The sequence below is a fragment of the Oenanthe melanoleuca genome, chromosome 8 (genome assembly GCF_029582105.1).
Source record: "Oenanthe melanoleuca isolate GR-GAL-2019-014 chromosome 8, OMel1.0, whole genome shotgun sequence".
Classification (NCBI taxonomy): Eukaryota; Metazoa; Chordata; class Aves; order Passeriformes; family Muscicapidae; genus Oenanthe; species Oenanthe melanoleuca.
Window position 1 is genome coordinate 13674167 of NC_079342.1, and position 20588 is coordinate 13694754.

The following is a 20588-nucleotide window of genomic DNA, read 5'->3' on the forward strand; positions in this document are numbered from 1 at the left end:
CAGGCTGGCCTGGGCCTGGCTGGCCACATCAAGTCCCCACCAGGTCCATGCTGTGCTCCCACCTGCCAGCATCCCTGCGGGGATGTGGGGAGCACACGCCAGGGGCTGGGACACCCCTTTCAGGGACAGCCTGCATTTAGGTTTACTCAAAGAGCCACGAATGATGCACCACAGATCTCCATCACGTAGGTACCAAGTACTGAAACACTACCTTAATAACTGTATCAGTTTTGACATTTGTACTTCGTACACCAAGGAAATGACAGCCACATTTTCCATTCTGGGGAAGATGACCTCAACACATTTGTATGAGATAAGTATAGACAAGCTGATATTAGATAAGGAAGTGGGATAACTCCTCCCAGTCTTTATCTCATGCCATGTACACAAGTGAAATCTTTGTTAAAACAGTCCTTTAAATTTGTAGTATTAAGCAAAACCACATAGACACACATGCACACAAACTCCACATACATGATTAACTGCTCTTTCTTTTCAAAAAAATCTGTCTTAAGCCATTTTCTAAAGCTCCAGATGATCTGTTTGAAACAAAAAGGCATCATTTCAGAAACTAGCATATTTGGGCTTTTTGCAAACAATTTTCAAAGGATATATTTTTCCAAGAAAATAAATTTACAGAGTCTACATACTAAAAAAACAACTTTCAATACTATTACAAGTAAGAATATAGCACTTCATAACTCCATTATATTCAAAGTACCTTTGAATATTAGCCACAGTGGTTTTGGAAAGTAAATACCTGCCTAATAAGTTTACTAGATTTATCACAGTATCTCAATTCATATGAGACTCCCCTCCCTTACTTCCATGAATGACCTCAACTATTCTGCCATCCCAGCATTTAGAAGACTAAAAATCATAGCAGAATAAGCTGGTTCAGATGAAAAACAACAAAAGCCTGTTTAGAATCTTTAGGTGATGATCACAATTTCAGAAGGCTTCTCTCATTTGCATCAATTCACAGAAAATAATTTATTATGAGTAACACAGAAAATTAGGTGAACAGACATGTATATATTCAATCACAAAATTGCCCAAATCCGGTATTTCTAAAAGGAAGCTTTAAAATAAAATTTAAACCACTAAATACCAGTCATGCAAAGCAAACTGTTTAACAAAAAATTGCAAATCTTTAATAAGGCTAACAGTTTTACATAGAAACCCACAGAGAGTCGATTACAAAAACAAAGAAATCAGCAGTCGATGCAGCTCTGCAGACAAGAAAGGGAAACCTGGTAGATTTTCCCTGATCGTGAAGACGGAACAAAAAAACGTGTCAAAAGGGAATAGAAAAGACTTACCATTCATGCTGAAGAGATAGTTTTCAGAAACATATTGCTCCAAATATTAATCCAACAGTTGATGAAATATGTTAATCTCTACCAAATCAGAGCTTCAATCTCTAATTACACTTACACACTACCCAGAAAGAGAGCACACAGAATCCAGAGAGCAGCTCTTCCTTATGAGCTCCTTGTGATGCAAAAAACTATGAAGCACAAGATACCAGTAGAATATCAAAATTAATATTCAGGACACGGGTATTTGGTTTTGCTCATTAACTACTACTGCTCTGACCAATGCTACCTATTCATGTCTAAAGCAACTCAAAATGGCAGGGGAAAAAAGCATGCAAACACCAGGAGGGTTTAAGATGTTCTCAATTATATCAAGCACTGGTTGTTTCCATGGCAACCTTAGACCAGAATTATCTGTTGACTTGTACCCAACTAGTAGTTATTCTAAAGCTTTAAGCAATTCATACAGTATGCTCTGTACATTATTTCATATTTCACATGCATTTTTCTCTCTCTACACACACATAAACAAGTAACTATTCAGCTAAACCTAGATAAATCATTCTACTGTATTTGGAAGCATATTATTTTGAATCAGAGACCAAATTCTTTTGGCTGTTCATCACCCATTCACTTTCAATTTAGGGACTTATGAAGATGGTAGATGCACTAATGGTGCCTCTCCTGACCATTTCAGGTATCTAAGTTTTTGATATTCTTATGCAGATTTGGAAAACACTTTTATTGGTTCAAGAATGTAAGACACACTGATCTTACTGCCTCTACATTCAAAACCAAGCAGCCTCATTTTCCTTTCCTTTTACATTTCAATTTCTCAAAGAGCAACAAGCAACTAAGAAAACAAAGCAAAAATAAAAATGTAGGTTCCATATAGTTGCAAGTGGTCACAGTCAAGACTTCTAAACAAAGAATGAAATGCATCGTTCTGATGGCTCCCATCATGTTCCTTTCACCCTTGGGCAGTGCAGCACAACTGACCTGGTTACCAGTCCAGGCTGTACCATCACGTGTATGCTCAGTCAGCTTTTTAAAACAGCTTTCGAGGCCTGTGGTGCCCTTAGTCACCTCTGTCCTACTGGACTCTGAAGATATTACAAAACACATTAATTTGATGCATCAACCAAGTATCCAAGTCAAGCTGGAGAAATTATATGCTTTATACACCAAATAATAAAGCAAAGATGTTAAGCTTCAAACTCAAGCACTGAAAATCCCCTAATGCCATAGACCACACAGCAATTTACTCAAACCACAGCACCGACAACAGCGACTGACAACCCAAAGTCCACCCAAACAAGCAGCAAACCCAGGGTTTCAGCAGAATCCTTCCACTTCAGCAAACCCAGAGCTTCATCAGAAACCACTTGTAAAATAAAAGAAACAGACCTGCTATTGTATTTCACTACAGCAGAAGATATAAATACCTTAACTTCCTTTTCAAATGGATTCTACCTGAAGCCTCAAACAAACAACTTCTGAGAAGCCACTTTCCAATTTTTAAATTAGAATGTTTTTGCCTTGAACTTCAAGAGTAATTCATGCTGTCTGCTAAGTAGCTTCACCTAAAACTTTACAGTAATGTTTCTAAGTTGCAGTGATACTGGCAGAATAGTTAAGAATATTCAAATATCCTTCCAAGACAAACACTAGCATGTTTCTACAACACTGCTTATTCATTAAATTTTCTGTGAAATTGATCTACAAGCTAAATTAAGTGACTCTAGGCAATTCTACGACATTGCACTTTGGATATAATAAACCCCAACAACAAAACAAAATGACCCACAAACAAACCAAAAATAAATTAAAAAAAAAAACCCAAACACCTTGCTTCTCTTTCATGTTTTGCTATTTTCACAGATGATGTATGTTTCTGAAGATCTAATTAGGAGTCAGGAGTAGACAGAAATACATCCTCCACTGTACTCCTTTTCTTCTCTATCACTCTGGCTACAGTGGTAGCAAAATGAGAACCTTTAAATGTGGACCCAGTTCATGGGTACATACAGTAATTTATATTACTAATGTTTTTAAATAATCTAGGGATTGAAAGTAGAGTTCCAGAATAAAGACTCACAACTTCATCCAAAAACCAAAGCTACATATTCACCAAAGCCACCATTCAGTTACCAGCTCAGCAACTTCAGCTCAGAAAACTGCTCTGCTTAATTACGACTTAAAATAGCATTCACAGAACAGCCATTTTCACCATGTTTATCAAGAGACACGACAGTCCATTTCCTCATCAAACATGTCACACTAGGAAGCCTGCCTTACGAAGACAGGGAAAAAGCAGAGACTTGTACACAAACAGGTCACAATATGTGAGTGTCAGTAGGTCATTAACATTTTTTTTTCTTCATGTTATATAAACAAAAAATGCTTCAGTGTTATTTTTTTCAAACAGCTATTTACATAAAAAAGAGCTTCTACATAAACACAAGTATGCGCCTATTTTTACCAAGCTGAAAATATTCTGGAGAAGTGAAAGCTCAGAATTTATGCACTTTCATCATTTATCTTCCCAACAAAACGAGTCAATTCTTTTCTGTCTCATTTGGGAGACCTAGATTTTATCTATTTTAGATCACGGCATTAACACCTTTTTGTTTCCATGTTTACTGCTTATCCTCTGAGAATAGATTCACTACTCATATAATATTTTAAATTTCAAGTAAGAAATATAGATACTGGTTTTCTTCATGGTAACACTGTGATGCTAAGCATTTCCAACATGGCCTATCTTCAACTGAAATAATTGTGCTATCTCAAATCCATCAATGAATCTGAAATTTGGAACAAAATTATCATAAATTACCATATTGTAACATTTTAAAACGGGTATTTAACGAGAGACAAGAATTGCTTTGCAAAATACTACACAGCTTTAAAATTAAAAAAATCAAATGTCAATTTATTTAGATTGTGAATTTTTAAAAATCTCTTTTATTACACAAAATACAACCATGACAACTTTTAATCCACACAAATAATACTGTAAACTCTTCACTAATTAAGAAATAAAAGCTAATCAGCATTCCCACACTAAGTTAATACGTAATAGTTAAAATCAAAAACAATTTTATATTGTTTATCACTATATAGAACATCTCTGATGCACATATCCCTTAAACTAAAACTATGAATGATGAAAGTCCCTTTAATTAGAATTTTATTCTGCGCAGCAATGTCTGCCTATTTTGAAGTTTAAACATTCTAGTCTTTAGTTGGAGTCTTCCATTTCTGCTGACCTCCCTGATTTAATTTGAAAATTAAATAAGTAATTTAGAAGTAAGAACTGGGGTGAGGGCTTGTCAAAACAAGTCAACTGTGCTTTGAAAGAAAAAGGAACGCAGGATAAATTCTCCTGCAAGCCAGCAGTCCATGAAGGACCCCCCATCTCCCCATCTGATGCAATATGCTCTTCTTCCCGTTAATACATCTAGGTAACCAACTACACATCAGTGTTCACACTTCATTCACCAGGCAAACTGAAAGTGAATACCTATGAGAGAAACAAACCCCTCCCCACACTTACTTGTTTCGTCCCACTTGACAGTGAACTCAGAGCACTGTTGGCTCTCATTTTCCAGAGCCGCTTTCTGCTCATGCGCACCATTCTTGGAGTGCCTATGGAAGAGGCGGTTAGCGAACCCTTCCAGTCTCTGCAGCGCCGTGGCTGTCCCCGTGCCCTGGCTGCAAGGGACCTCCTTGTGCCCCGCCATCTACACACACCAGCGACTCTCACAAAAGCAACACAGAAAGCATCTCTGGGAGCTGGACAAGCCAGCGCCACCAGGAGATACGCATGTGTCGAGCTTCCTGCCTGCAGTGTTTGCTAACCACGACTCTCTTCTACTTCCTGTTAAGGAAAGCTCTATGATGTACTGCTTTTTGAAAGGTCTCTTTTCATGTAAATTGAAAAGTTTTGTTTTTTTAAAAAAAAACAAGCAGTAATTTCTTTACTATGTATTCTCATAGCTTTTTAATGCATTAGACTTTATATTTAAGTATGCATTTTATGTTACAGTACTACAAACAACCTGTTCAGAAATAAAGATCAAAAAGTAGATAGGAATTTTTTTAATTTACCACAACCACACGTGAAAAAACCAAAAGTAACTATTCTGCAGTTCCTCCCCTGTTACTAAGATGGAGTACTATATCATCACAGCAAACATAACCAGCTGGAATCTAATCATTAGTAATCTCATGCTTTCAACTAAACAACTCCCTAAGCAAGGAAGTTACTGGCAAACACTACTGAATAAACTTATTTCATTACTGGAGGAAAAAAAAAAAAACCCGCATTATTTTCCTCCCTTATGGATAAAGTCAGTTAAGAAGTTGAATTCTATTGCACATTTAAACTCAACTGTACTTTTTCAAACTGGGTTCTACTTACTCTGCAATTGAACCAAACAATTTAACTTTTTGCTGGTAAGATTTCATTCTTTCACAAGAAATCTTCGTATTTTCAACTGTGGAGTAAGTCTAAAAAGTGTAACTTTTAATGACACAAAATATAAGGAAAATAAACTGAAAGCTGTATTTAACATTATAATTATTTTCAAATTATGTAATTTTTCATGCTTACAATGGGTAATACTAAATATTAGTTTTTGTGAAAACAGAAACACATACATTTCTCCACATCTAAAATGTGGCTTCTTAAAACTTCAGGTGAGTCTTAAGAAAGACTGAAATATCTTTTCCACAATCTGTCTCCTGTCTTACAGTCAACACGTGATAAAGACATACCTCTCATTTTTCACCACCATACTTCTCATTGCATAGTTTTCAAATGTCAGCAGATACCCACCCTTGGACATAATATAACCATTTCATAACAGCCCTGTGCCACAGGGAAAAACCCTCATGCTGACAAACTGCCCATGACAATGATAAAACAATAAAAACGCCAGCAGGCAGATTTTACAAATTTGGCTACATTCTTCCTCATGGGCACTGCTACACTTGTGATTGGTCTCAGCACAATCCGTTACATTTCTAGATTCTACACAAAGCCCAGGAGTGCCCTGTGCTTGCAGGCTCCAGATTCTCTGGAAATGTAACTTCTTTCTCCAGCCCCTGCTTAAAATTTGGAACCAACTGACTAAATGCCTACATTCTGCACAGCCATCTGCTAATTTTGGTGAGCATCAGTTATCTGGGTAGTGACCAAACTGCTCTTCCATCAAGATCTGGTGCTGCAAGCTTCCCTTGATGCCACCTCATGCCTTCCAGCTTTTCACCTGCTCAGTTCCAAGACCAATTATGACATCCACAACATCCCACTGGCTCAAGGCTCTGCTGCCAGAAACAGGTAGGTAGTGAAGACCATAAGAATGTTTGCCTTACCAGAGGTCACAAATAGGTGGAGGGGATGTATTACCAAACACTTTAAAACAGAGTAAGGCCATCCACCTCCCAACACAACAATATAAAAAATATTTAGGACAACATCAAGCTCATTCCCTGCATGGTAATCTTTACGGAGCTGAAGAGCCTCTCTGGAATTGTACAGACTCCCCCTGTAACTCACTGCAAATCTTGGGGCATTGAAGGAATCTTTCCAAGAGACTCATATTCTCTCTAACCTTGGCTGTTTTCTCCAGTAAAGAAAGCTACCTGATATGATGGCGTGCTTTACTGTCTCTCTGCTCTCCCATGGTTCTGAGCCTTCACATTACTGTGGTCTTATCTTCAACTAAATCATTTTGTTTCCCTGATCTGAAAGACAGTAATTTACAAAACTCACATCACAAAAGTTATAGTCTGCCAGCTATGCCAAGTCCGTGGAGAGATGTGGAAACTGCCACAAAGCAACTCCACCCCACCAAAATTCAGAGCTCTTAGTGCACCCAAATGTCTAACCCGGACACTTGAGGCAGGGGCCAAAAATAAGCATCATAAATACTCATACTTTGACATCACAGAAGTAAGTGGTTCAAGAGAAAACATGTTACCAAAAAGGAATTCTTAGAAGAAATCCTAAGAGAAAATCTGAATTTGCCAGAATTCTGTGAACTACAGCCAGTGCAGACAGTTAGAGAAATTCTGCACACGTAAAACATGAAAAGAAAGTGCTGGTCACATTTTAACAGACAGTAATACACTTTCCTAATCTAGGAAATTCTTGGCATTGATTGGCATTGTCCAATGACAATACAAAAAGCTACCATGCAAACCCACATCTCACATGGTTTTCAATGTCTTCAAATTAAGTCCACGATTTTTAAAGGTGGAACTTCCTATTTCCTTTTACTTAATCTTGCATCCTATTGACACACTCATCTTCCAATTAATTATTACATCAAGTAAATTATATGCTATATAGGAACAACAGAACACAAGAAAGAATTTGAAATTTTTGTTCTGTAAGAGATAAAGAAGTTCCAATTTCTTAAAGCCAAAGCCAACACTGAAATGTTAATTTCCTTTAGACAAAAATTTTATTTTTGCTATCTTCTGACCATCAAATCTTGGCAAAATTTTAAAACACAAAAACTCAGAGCAGTAAGACATTCAACTCTGAATTTGAACATTGCATGTGCAAATTCCAGTATTTTGATAAATAGTAGTTCAGTAAAATCTCTCTCACAATTTTACAAAAAGCAACATCATGATGATAAGCAAGGACAAGGGCTAACACAGAGGTTCTCTAAGCTGATAAAAGCAACAAAGTCATTTATACTTTTCCTGATGGCCAACCTACAACCTTGGGCAGATTTCCCAGGGGCCGATGTCCTGTGGCATGTTACAACACACACACTATAACCCAGCCACAGACCTTCCAGCTCCCTGCTGAAAAAGAATCTACCAGGTAGCTACATGGAGAATTTATTTTTAACAATCTGTTAAAACAATATTTCTCAATTTCTAAGAAGAAACTCTACCAGTCAAGGCTTAAAAATGAAGGATTAAGAAAGAAAGAACACTCCTCTCCTCAAAGGACCCAGATGGTTGAGTAACAGCATGTTACCATGTGCTGTAACTTTACTTGGAAATCGTTTTAAATATTTTTAAAGGATAATGTGTTTTTCTATATTCAGGCAAAGCAAGACTGTACAAATAACACCATTCTCTAGTGTTTAATAAAGGTTAACCCTGAGAATCTTTCAATCAAGAGTTTTAAAGCCAATTAAATCTATTCCTTGAAAGGACCCAGAAAAATGGGTTTACGATACAAAATAAATTTCAGATCACCTACAGCTAAATAAAATATAGGTTTTAATCCAAAATTTTTAAACATCATTTTTCTGGTTTCACGTTCTATTTCTCTAAATAAAAACATATTTTCTATCATATTTTAAATATTAAACATATTATTTTAAATTGAAATATTTCCTTTTTTCCCACAGGAGGCCTGTATCTGTATTAAAGAGACATACTGCAACATTTTCTGTGTAATTTTTTTTGCAATCAATGGAAAAAATAACTTAAACAAACCTTATAAATGACTAATAAAGAACTTTTTTTTTCTTAGAGGTTAAAGAAAGTTTATTTATCTGCTTTAAAAATTGATGACTTGATGAAACACATTTTCTTCTTTATGCATCAGTTATTTCAAGAACGAAAAATAAAAATCCAACTTCAGCATTTATTATTTATTACAAAAGGAATGAGCAATTACTTGATACAAAGTGTTAGTGAGGGATCCTCCATTTTTAAGAGCTTGCGGATCTTGCCAAATTTTGCTGGTCTCTTATCAACCACACGTATTTGTAAGTTGAAAGACGCAGCCAACACATTTCATAAAAAGAAAACAATTTAAGGGTCTAATTTTGAATTAGCAAAAAAGTTTATAAGCATTTAATGACTCTCAAATTTTTTACACTATATATATATATATACACTAAAAAACCTAGAGTGTCTGTGCTATAAGCCTTAGGCAATATGCGTATTATTTTTCTAGTTGTTATATAAACCTTGAGAGAAAAGAACATAAAACAAAGTATACAGATAACCCTTCTGTAATTTAAATCCCCCCCCTACATTTTCATCCCAAATTATGTAATTGAACACAATCCATTTTGAGTCTTGCCAGGCATGCATATTTCAGAAGGAATTATGGGTAGAAAGAGAGACAGAAAAAGGCTCTTGGAAAAGCAGATGTGTTTTTGATTTTCACTGTACATCCAGCACTATATTCCACTGGGCTGCATTTCTTCTTGAACACACGGAAGGAGGAGCACTATTTGCTCACAGCTTACAGCTTTTATGGCTCTCTATTTTGAAACAACGACTTTTCAAAATGAACATAAAGAAAATAAACACAATCAGTAAGTTCATTGTTGAATGAAACACAAGCAAGCAAACCCATACAGTTTTAGTGTGCCTCTATGCGTACATTTTTTCTAACAAGGTTAACCCTTCCTAGAGAGTCCCTCCGAGAGCTGCACTGAGGCTGGGACTGCAGCACTGCTATAAATAGGACTGCCAGGAGGAAGTTGTTGCTATGGAAACACTGGTCATATTTCTATTTTGGCTCCATAGGTCTCTACTGGCATCTACTGTACACCAGTTTAACTGCAGCACACATTTAATACCTTCAGCTCTCATCAGGAAGCATTAATTTAAGCTCACATGGTCAAAAAGCATTGTTTACTTGTTAACCATGATGATACAAAATGAATAAAAAAATAAGTAAGAACTTGGAGAAAAAAAAGAAAGAAAAATATCAAATTCAGCATCAGACTTTTCATATGTAAGCTGAAAGTTCTTACTTTTCCCATCAGTTCTCTTGTCAAAATTTGACAAATTCATCATCTAAGATGTTGTGATTTTCTGCGGACACATACCATGGCAGCGGATCAAGTTTCCTCATTTCTACCAACACATTATCTGGCCTTTTGGAAATCAAATACCTTGTAGTTACAGTCCCAAATCTAGCACTGACAAGAAGGGGACAGAGAACTCTCTCAGTACAAAAGGCACAAAACTGTCCAATTTGCCAAAGACAACTGGATTTCTCTCAAGATATCACTCTGCTTGTCTCACAGCTTCCTTCAAGGTGCTGTGCTCACTAATGCTTGCCAATATGACAGCTCAGACTGCAAGAATGTGGCAGAATGTGAATAAAAATTACACAATTGCTCCATAATAAAACAAAGATTAAGCAGGAACCATCTTTGAAACAGCTGCTTCCACATAAGCACGAGTTCTGAAAGTACTGATGAAATCTGCTTGGTGTCCATGCCCTTCCAAATCACACACTGCTCAAATAACCCTCTGTATTTACTTGCTAGCACAATTTAAGATATGTGACAGCCAATCAGAAGTTTCATACAAACTCTGTTATTTTGCAGCAAAAGAGAAAGTACTATGTAAGTGGTTTTTGTTATGTAGTCTGCCAGGAGTAAACTGTTTTTGCTTTTGAACCAATAAGGTCTAGGGAAAACATATAAGAGTATGGACTTTTAAAATTAAAATCCAATCTTTAATTGTGAAGCAATTTAGCATTAACTCAGTTGCTCTGCCTCTCTGAAAAACCTAATGGCAAATAAAGGTCTTGGTCCACTTAATTTACATCAAACTAATTACTACTGTTGATTAATATTGAGCATTAATGGGTTATTGATCCAAAATGAGAAAGATGAAATTCTTGAATTAGAATAATGATAACAGACATTTTGCTCAGTATCTGACTGGGCTTAAGGAGAAGCTCCCTGCTTCCATTCTGGCCGTTCTGCATCAGAACAAGGATGCTGAAAATCTGGCTCTCACAGGAACCATAAAGGCTCCTGTAGGCGTGAAGCTGCTGCAGAGAGGAACTTGGTTACAGGAAGGGTAGAGGAACTCTACTTTTTCTAAAATCTACAAGTTTGGTCTATCCTTCCTTGGTTTAGCTACTTAGCTAAAGGAACTTGTAAGGAACTGTCCCATATGAGGCACACTTAGGTATGAAAAGCCCTTCCTAGGGCACATTAAGCATTATGTATCCTGAATCAGAGTACCGCACATAACAAATTATTATTAACCCTGAGAGGTCTGGAGTCATATTTACAGATAATTTTTGACATAGGATGATGGGAGGAAGCAAGAGAAAGGACAGCAGAAAAATGTTCACCTAAACTGAAGTCCTGTAGGCAAAAATTATTCACTATATTAGCAGCTACACTGCAGTATCATACCTGTACTGTACAGTAAAAGACCAGAATGCTAAACACTGGAGTACCAGACACATTTTAGTAACATTGTCAGGAAGCCAATCTGCATTTTAAATCACCAGCACACTTCTGAGGGGAAAAAATAACCCAAATCAAATGACTCCATCTTGAGCTAAGTATTTTAAATTCATTCCTTTGTTTTCCTCCAAAACTGAAGCGTTTCTCGTCTATATGACATTTAGGTTCAATTAGAAAAATATCCAAATAAGAAAGAAAGCAAATCCAAAGTAACTCTATTGGAAAGGATAGTGCTTTTTCATAGACTGAAGGAGTACAGAGTGCAAATCAGAATACAGTAATGACTTTCATAAAGCACAGTCTGAAGTACAAAACATTTGGCCATGTGCTGCAGAGCCCCGGTATTCCAGTGCCTCACCAGTCCACAGGCTGCCCTAGAGGGTCCTGTCCCTCCACTCCTACCAGTGTGCTCAGCTTCAGATACCCACAAAACAGAGGAACAAGTGAAGCACTCGCTGTCCACCAGAGCAGTTAAGAGTGGAACACGGGCATTAAACCCTGAAAAGTAGAGAGGATGCTGCTGCCACAGGACAAGAGGCTACAGAATGTGTACAAGGGCATTCTGCAGCTTGCCCAACACGCCTCGTGCTAAGTAAGCGGAATCTCAACTACAGGAACTTGCCTGACTGCAAAGGCATCAGAAGCACAGCTCAGAAAACAACATTTCTCTACATACTGAAGTTAATTACACCATGTTCACAAAATATATGTTAGTCTGCACTTAAATGGAGTAACAAATGCCATCTGCTGGTTTAAGATTAAACAAAGCATGAGGTACAAAAACTGAAATACATAACAGAAAATTTCAGAAGTACTCAGTCATTCATTTGTAATGTGTTGTATAAACACAACCAAATATCTCAGATTTTTTAGAGGGGAAATAATTCACACACTAACCTTCTAATTACTGGCTATTTTACCTAGTGAGGCAGCAACAAAGTTCACAGATTGTACTTTTTTCCCTATTTTTGATAGGTTTTAATCTAAAAATTTTAATTTACATCAAGTTTATTTCACATAAGGTGAATTTATTTATTATTAGTCTGAATATATTCTTAAATAGTATTTACATTTGCATATAACAGACATAATTTACCAAGTAAAAAAAATCTTAAAATTAAATATTTGACTTTGGCTATCTGTGAAATGTGTTTATCAGTAAGTAACAAGTACTTTGCTTCTCAGTCTACGTTACCTTGTGGCATTCTCAACTTTTACTTTACAACAAAAGCCAAAACAACTAAAGCTTAAACAGGTAGAAAAGATATCTTTCACTCTTCCATTTACAAAGAATGAGATAAATACTTGACTACAACTACATTTACTTTGTTTTAATGTTTGTTTAAAAGCACAAAAGCAGAAAGCACTTCCCAGGAAAGAAACACTATAAGATTAAATACATAGTGTTTCTTTTCTTCTTCTTTGTGGATAAAATATATTAATATTTGTAATTCTCTGAACAAAGTCAAACAATCCACGTGGCATGCCAGCTCCACATGCAATATGAATGTCAGCCAAGATATAATTCCTTAATATTGCATCCTCAACCTTTCAATTGTATTTTCCCTTTCAAAGCAGCACGATCAAAGATCTTTTTATAAAAAGGATCAAAAGAAACTAGTGATTCCTTCACTAGCTTATAGATAAGTTACAAGCTGTGCTGAACATAACATTTTTTTCTTATTTTTAGTGCAAAATGAGTGCTTGATAATACATAACATTTTTATTCTGAGAAGTTTAACAATACTGCATTTTGTTTAAAAAGCAAGAATTTTCTAAGAGACAGGTTTTCCTTATGCTGGCTACTTGTAATAGAGCTCACTCCATTAGATTTCACAAAGAATAAACTTTTCCACAGTAACACTATTTAAGTCCAATAAAGAAATAATTTTGAATTAAGTGTAATACAAACTTTAAACTGACAGGCAAACCACAGTAAATCATCTTGAAGCTACTTTTTAATTAGATACAAGAACATCCATTAGTTTTAATGGTAAACTGTATTTACCTTTAATTTTCTCTAAAGAGAAATAAGAGCAAAGAGTAATTAAATATGCATTTTGAAAAACACTGTATTTCATGCTGTGAATTACCACTAAAAGCATCTTCTCAGAGCAGTGACAATCAACCCCATACCCCCCTGAACAAGAATAGTGTGACTCTTCTGTACCATGGTGTGCTTCAGCACACACCTCCACTGCAGACTGCACACAGGGAGAGCAGACCATTTGCCAAACAGGGTTCACCATCTGGGGCCTTCCTTCTAGTGGGAATCTTTCATCTGGCAGTGGTCACATCATAGGATAGGCCATCCTAATCATGATTACTCCAAAATAAAGAAAATATTTTGAATATTCCTATTTTGCATGGATGAAGTCTATGTCATGATAGCATTGTACGGGACCTTCTTATTTCTGGGAAAAAAAAAAAAAAATCTCTCTAATTTAGCAGAGCTGGAAGATATCTCTTGAGTTTTTATCTTAATTTACTTGAACCATTTTGAGAAGAAAAAATGTTTAAAAGTTTGTAACTAGCCAGAGGCTTCATTTCTTCCTCCTGGAAGAACAAACATGTTTCACTGTGAGCCAGTCTCAGATGCTCATAGCTCTTCCTAACAAGCTCAATACAGAATTGTTATTTCTGGGAGTCACATGGCATGTGGGAAGGTTCTGGTTTTCATCCAATTCCTCTCAAGTTAAAATCTGCCCAAGAAAATTGCCAACTGCCAAAATGAGGTAACAGTTGCACTACATTGGGCAATTTTTCTAAACTTATTTCCACTATAAGATCCACCTTCCTCCACTCTAGGGAGGGTGGGTGGAAGGAAACACATGGCATCTCATTTAAGTGAAGTATCAAAATAATGAACTAAGTAATTGCAGTAACTGAGCCCTCAACTCACCTTTCTAATACAATAAAAAAAAAAAAAGCCCAATACTTAAACTACAAGAAATAAAAAAAAAAAAAAAAAAAAAAAAAAAGAAGAAGAAAAAAAAGATGCCTAAATGAATACTTATCTGAAGTGAAAATGAGTGCTTACATATTATTATTAGGTAACATATGACATTTGCATTCCTTTGTCTCTGCAAAATTGACACTTCCAGAAGAAAATATCAGCTTATCAGCCAAATAAGGCAAAGTACTATTGCAATTTTGGAAAACACTGCTGATACACGATTTTAATGTAAAGCTGTGCAAGCTAACAATGCATTTATGCTTTGCTGAAAAATTTGCAGCCTCATTGCCATTCATATTGAAACACCAAGTTTATCTTCCTTCCTTGCTCTAAGGAAATATGGGTACATATATACTCACTCTAAGAAACAGGAAAGAAAGGCTGATATTCTGGGTACAAATTTTGCTCTACTTAAAGCAACCAGCTCAAGGAATACATATAAGAAAAGCATACTTTCAAGAGAACTGCAAACAAAACCACAACTAACAAGCCTGATAACAAAATGCATGCAGTCACCTAGAATAGGTATGAAAACAGAAGGGAGGCAAACTCAGAATGAACCTTTAACTCTTCTCCTTTTCTACAAAGACAAATTCTTCTCAACACTTTTAAAAATGCAATTAATGTCTCTAGGTAAATATTTTAATTTCCTAACATCATATATGAACATCATTACAAGAAAATATATATATATATATGTAAATATGTATAACACAGTATTTTGAAAACCTTTCCCTCCTTCTTCCTCTCATTTAGACAGTTTTTGTTGAAATGATTTGTTTCACACCCCTAAAGGAGTGAACACACATTAGAGATTCAATTACCAGACACACAACTGGACACAGCCTTACTCATGTTCTATGCAGTGTGCTGTGGAGGCTGAGCTCAGATGCTCTCTCCCTTTCTTCACAGAATTCTTTTGCACCTCTGGTTTGCAAACAGCCCTTTGATACAATTTTGTTCTACATATTATACATTCAAGTATTTTTCAGTTCAGCCTGACTGCTCAATATGCCAAAATTTCTAATCATACATTCCATCTGTTCTCATTAATTTACGTAGTCTAAAAATAATTGGTAGCCTGAAATTCAACAGAAAACTCAGCCATACACATGGAAACAATTTCAAATAAAATTGACTGGTTTTTGTTTAAATGAAAAAATAAGACTTATTTTGATGTTTCATTATTAAATTGGCATCCTCAAGTTCAAACACTGTTGCTAATTTTTTTTTGCATCAGACAAGATGATGGATTAACATCACACTTTTGACAGCATAAATTGGCTGGCATATTAAAAATTAAGAGAATTATAAGTACACATAAAAAAGACACTTTTAATAAAGTCTGATTTTTTTGTCCTAAATCTAATAAACCCCAAATTAAGGCCTCCTAAGAAAACATCCTGAGTGAAATAGTTTTTTCAAGACATATTTATACCAGCAACTTTAATTATTGCTAAATCAGGTTGAAATATGAAAGATAAAGGAAATTAGGCTTGCTTCTTTGTTTACAAGCAATTAGTGAGCCATTAAAACACAGCTTAAAATTAAAATATTATTTTCTCTGCCAGTAAGTGTCCACTTCAGGAACAACTATGACACAAGCATGGGGAACATAATAATATTAGAATACACCAAAATGTCACCAACACTCGGTCAAAAATGAGAATTTCGCAACAGAACTGGGGGAGGAAAGGCAAAAAATAAAAAAAAAAAATGCAGAGGAAGGGCTAACAGGCAAAGATTTGAGAACTGATGCAAGACTGCATTAGGGAGCTGGCACAAGGAAGAGGTAAAACTGAAACAAGGAGCTAAGGATGGACAGCGAGGGCTCTGCATCTGAAACCACTATGGTGAGTGAAGGCAAAACCTGAGCTTCAGGGTAAGTTAAAGAGCAAGAAAAGGCATCTTCACCAGCAGTATCCAACAACTAGAAGAGTTCTGTTCTCTCATGCTATTAAAAAAAAAAAAGTTCTACAATGCAAGCCTCTAAGAGTGTATTGTAGGCAAATTTTTTCTAGATAAAAAGGTCTGGCCTATCACTGTACATGAAGAAAACAGCCTAACCCATTGCTGCCTCAATTTTCCAGTCATTTAAACTTAAAGGACAATACTCCATGTCTCCATACAACTTCACCCTTAATTCTGTTTTAGACATTCATTTTAGAAAGTCAAAGGCCAAAAACTGATTTAACACCATCTTATTATCTCAACTCTTTTCAGTTCTCAAACTGAAATGAAAGCTTAATTTAGTTACCCACTGCCAACTGGGCATAAAGGAAAGATGAAACACCCACTTTAATATTCTTCAGTATTTTAGCAGCTTATAACTTGGCTATAACTGACTTAGGAACTGAGTACCAAACTACAGACACACTTTCGGCATGCTAAGAAAATGAACTCCTCATATACTATTGTTTGCTAGATTTTGTTTTGCTATCCTTCATTTTTACCTGATGTTGCTACAGATACTGATTAAGTCATTTAAGCTGTATAACTTAGTGACTGCAGCATCATTAATAAGTTGATGTCTTCATATGAAATTTAAAAAAGACCTTGGGGTGCTATCTCTTCAGCCAGAGCCAGGACTGCAGCACGAAAAGCGACTTCAGAAAAGCACTTCTGCTCCTTGGCTCACCCGCTAAGCAATCAAAGCATCCAAAGTTTATCGTGAATTGCATTTGTCAGTGTTTGTCACCTAAGGGTACTCTCTTGGATCCCAAATTATGATGCAGCTCACACTGCAAAAATAATTAATATTCCTCTATGATATATTGTTAAAAACTTGCTGCTTGTCATTGGTATTTTTGTCTTCGTAACCCTCAGACTGAATTAGTACAGGCAGCAATTACACACATTTCTGCTCAAAAGCCCAACTACAATCAGTGTACAACACCACTTCATGCTCTGAGAGCCATGGAACCAACAGTTTAGTAACATTTTACCTGCTCTCCTAAGACTCATCTGTTGCTTTCTACAGCTGCCTTCAACCTAGAAATGACTAAAATTCTTCATTGCCTTGGCGATTCTATCTATTTTCATGACTTTGATGATTTGGTGAGGTGAGATACTGATAGAGAAGTCCTAACATTTAACTTGGACCACGTGCAGTTGGGATAAAGAGATCCCAATTGGCCATTACAAAATAAATATTAGCCTAAACGTAACTTTTGAGCCACGACTCCATACCTGCAGAGTAAGAAAGTTCAAGTGTTTGCTTTCCAATAGTTGACATATCTTTAATACGAGACTTATTTTTAATAAGAGATTAATAAGTCCTGAAAAGCCTGTCACTTACAAGGAAACAAACATTTTTTCTTTGATGTTGAATATAAGTTCACAGAGAAAGCATTTTCAAAACAAAATACCATTAATATGATTCTGAGCTCATGACTTCCAGCATAAACATTTTCCCTTGTAGTACCTGAACATTTTCAGGACTGAAATGAAGAAGATGAAGTCTCCCAAGCTTGCTCACTTTGAAGAAGAATTTACACAATTCACCTGACTTTATTTCAGGGTTTTTAAATTAACAAATATAAAAGCTTGAAACATGGCCAGAAAGATGAAGAGTTATTCCAGGACCCCATTAGGAGGCACTTCACCCAGGAACACATGGGAAACCTGCTCTGCAATAGAAGCCAAAAGTTTGCAAAGTACTTTCCCAGAGTCCATTTAGGTTTAAAAATAGAAATGTAGTATTATGATACAGCAGTCACATGTGGTACATTTGATCTATTTTGAGCTAAAATTAATAAGCACTTTGAGAACGTGAAGTAAATTGATATACTAATTGCCATAAAATAAGGTATAGTTTTCTCTCTGTAAATGACTGCCAATTGAAATGTATGACTGACCAAAAATGAAGATACACGTTATTTTAAGTTACCAGAAGCGTTACTACAAGCCTAGGGTAATTATAAGATGCCACTTCACTGTATTGCTGTATACCCAGGACTTCTAAAGAGTTAACTGTAAAATAAATATTTGCAGTTATTTGCCAGTTTACAGATGAAAGGTGCTTAACAGTGCCAACTAATTTTAAAAGCAAATTATTTTCCCAAAAGCTACACTTTCCCTAAGAGAAACTCAGAAATGGTTAAAAGCAATAGGACTGTTAAGCCTGATTGCATTGCCTTGTTTTTCTGGAACATCGCGAAAGAGAAGTAAGGATTTAGACAATCATATGACTCCCAAGTTTAACAGCCCAGATTTTCAGTGCATCAAGCATAAGTAGGAAGGTCAACAAATACTGCAATTTGACCTCGGATAAGAGCTGAATAGTATCTACAAACAATTTTCATACTGTGATAACAGAGCATGACACATTTCTGTTATTCATACAAAACACTGATGGGTGGGCTTCTAATTAGATTTTTAGAAGTATTTCTGAGTTAAGAGAACTCCCTAAGAGTTCCAGAGGGCAAAGGCTTATCACAGTACCTATTCCCTTCTTATGATCCCAAATAGTCTTTCTTAAACTTGATATAATATTTATACATTCTGATTTCTTCCCAAAATTTTTAATAAATTCCTCTAACTTGAACATAAAAATATACAAGCTACAAACTATGTCACTGAAAAAGCTACCACATTACCTCTTCACTTTATTGTACATTCTAAAAACAATAATCAGGAATTCAAGTGATACTGGATAAAGTAGCAGCCTATTGTCATACTAATTATGAATATTTGTGAATAACGACAATAACTGACTAGTAAAATTTACTGTCTTTTCATGGGAAGACATTTACAAATCATACTGTATAAACAAGTACTTATCTAGATAACTTAATTCAAACAGAAAACTGTATTTTAAAGACATTATTTATATTTCACATTTTGGCATTCAACGGGATTAAAAAAGTCAGAATTAGAATTCTTTTAACACCGTCTGCACGGCTCTTGTTTACACAGTGTTTGTAACAACAGATACAGGCCTGTATTCATTTTTCCACAGACTGGTACCACCTGCAGAATGTATGGAACTATCCTGGCACTCACTCAGGATGGGGCAGTGAAGGAAATGTATTGGTTGAGCTCTTTTGGAAAAATCTACAGAACTCTAGAAGCAGGATGAAGCAGCCTTTACCATCTTTGAAGAGTAGACACTATCCTTGCTGTGTGACAAGTTACTTAAAGCAGATGATTTTCAGCTGTAGGTACTGCTGCTTTTTTACCCCCACAATAATGAAATGGTATTTGGGTGCTTATTTCACAAAGAAGAAATAAAAACTATTAGAACAGGAAGAAAACAAGCAGGGAAGAAAATGAGACTTTATTTTATTCTGTACCACCATACTGCTTAACTTATAGTAACAAATCAAATAACTTTCATATAGAACTTCAACAAAAAATAATTTAAAGCAATGTGTGCATGCACTATTGTAAAATCTCCAATTTGAACAAAACCATAATGGAGACATAAAACTAATCTGTCTGAAACAGATCCACATGGAAAGACAGCTTGGGAAAAAGGTGTAATGAAAAAACAGAGAGGGGCTGTGTGTGTATGTTAATTACATCTGAAAGAATTTCAATAGGACTCCTAAGAACTATACATAGAAATGAGGGAAATAAATTCAATTCCTTAATACAACCCTTGCCCTCTCCATCATGAGACTGATTTTAATTTGCCTGAGCAAGGAATCCTTCAATTGGTATAAGAGCTAAAAACTATAAAAAATCATTTTAAGATGACTCTCTATTATGCATAATAGAGGCCTGACAGAACTGGAATAGTTTTGCTAGATTTTTTAAAGCTTTTAAATTTACACAAGAATTACAAACTTTCTTAGCAGCAAGAGAGCATCAGTTTTGCAAAATAAAGTGGCACAGGTGGTGTGTGATCACAAACTCTGAGAAGCTGTTTCTATAGAGAAAGCATATACTGATTTTTAACTGCCCAGCAAAGGAAAATTATGCATCACCTGAAAAGTCACATCTTGGCCTGTTGATAGAAACATTAAGCCATAAAATGAAGGCAAAGAACTAGGTAATACAGCCATAGAACCTTTGGACAGTACATATCATTACAGCTCTGCTAGTCAAGAAAAAACAACCAAACCCATGCTCCTCACACAAATACACACTGACACCCTC

General features: G+C 35.8%; 1 protein-coding gene across 7 annotated transcripts in view; it reads right to left on the reverse strand.

Annotated features, from left to right (window-relative positions):
- The window catches only part of PRKACB (protein kinase cAMP-activated catalytic subunit beta), a 66071-nt gene that overhangs the window by 28931 nt on the left and 16552 nt on the right, over positions 1-20588 (reverse strand). Inside the window, exons 1-3 of one of the 7 annotated variants that reach the window (XM_056497432.1) lie at positions 7181-7209; positions 6972-7073; positions 4879-4970 (exon numbers count right to left, since the gene is read on the reverse strand). The exons of 1 other annotated variant lie outside the window; for it this stretch is intronic. In XM_056497432.1, coding sequence (XP_056353407.1) covers positions 4879-4970; positions 6972-7012 — 133 coding nt within the window. In that variant the 5' untranslated portion in view covers positions 7013-7073; positions 7181-7209. Of the gene's footprint in view, positions 1-1322; positions 1700-4878; positions 4971-5745; positions 5835-6101; positions 6620-6971; positions 7074-7101; positions 7210-20588 lie in introns of those variants that run through there. 5 more of the 7 variants (XM_056497431.1, XM_056497435.1, XM_056497433.1 and 2 more) reach the window with 5 other exon arrangements.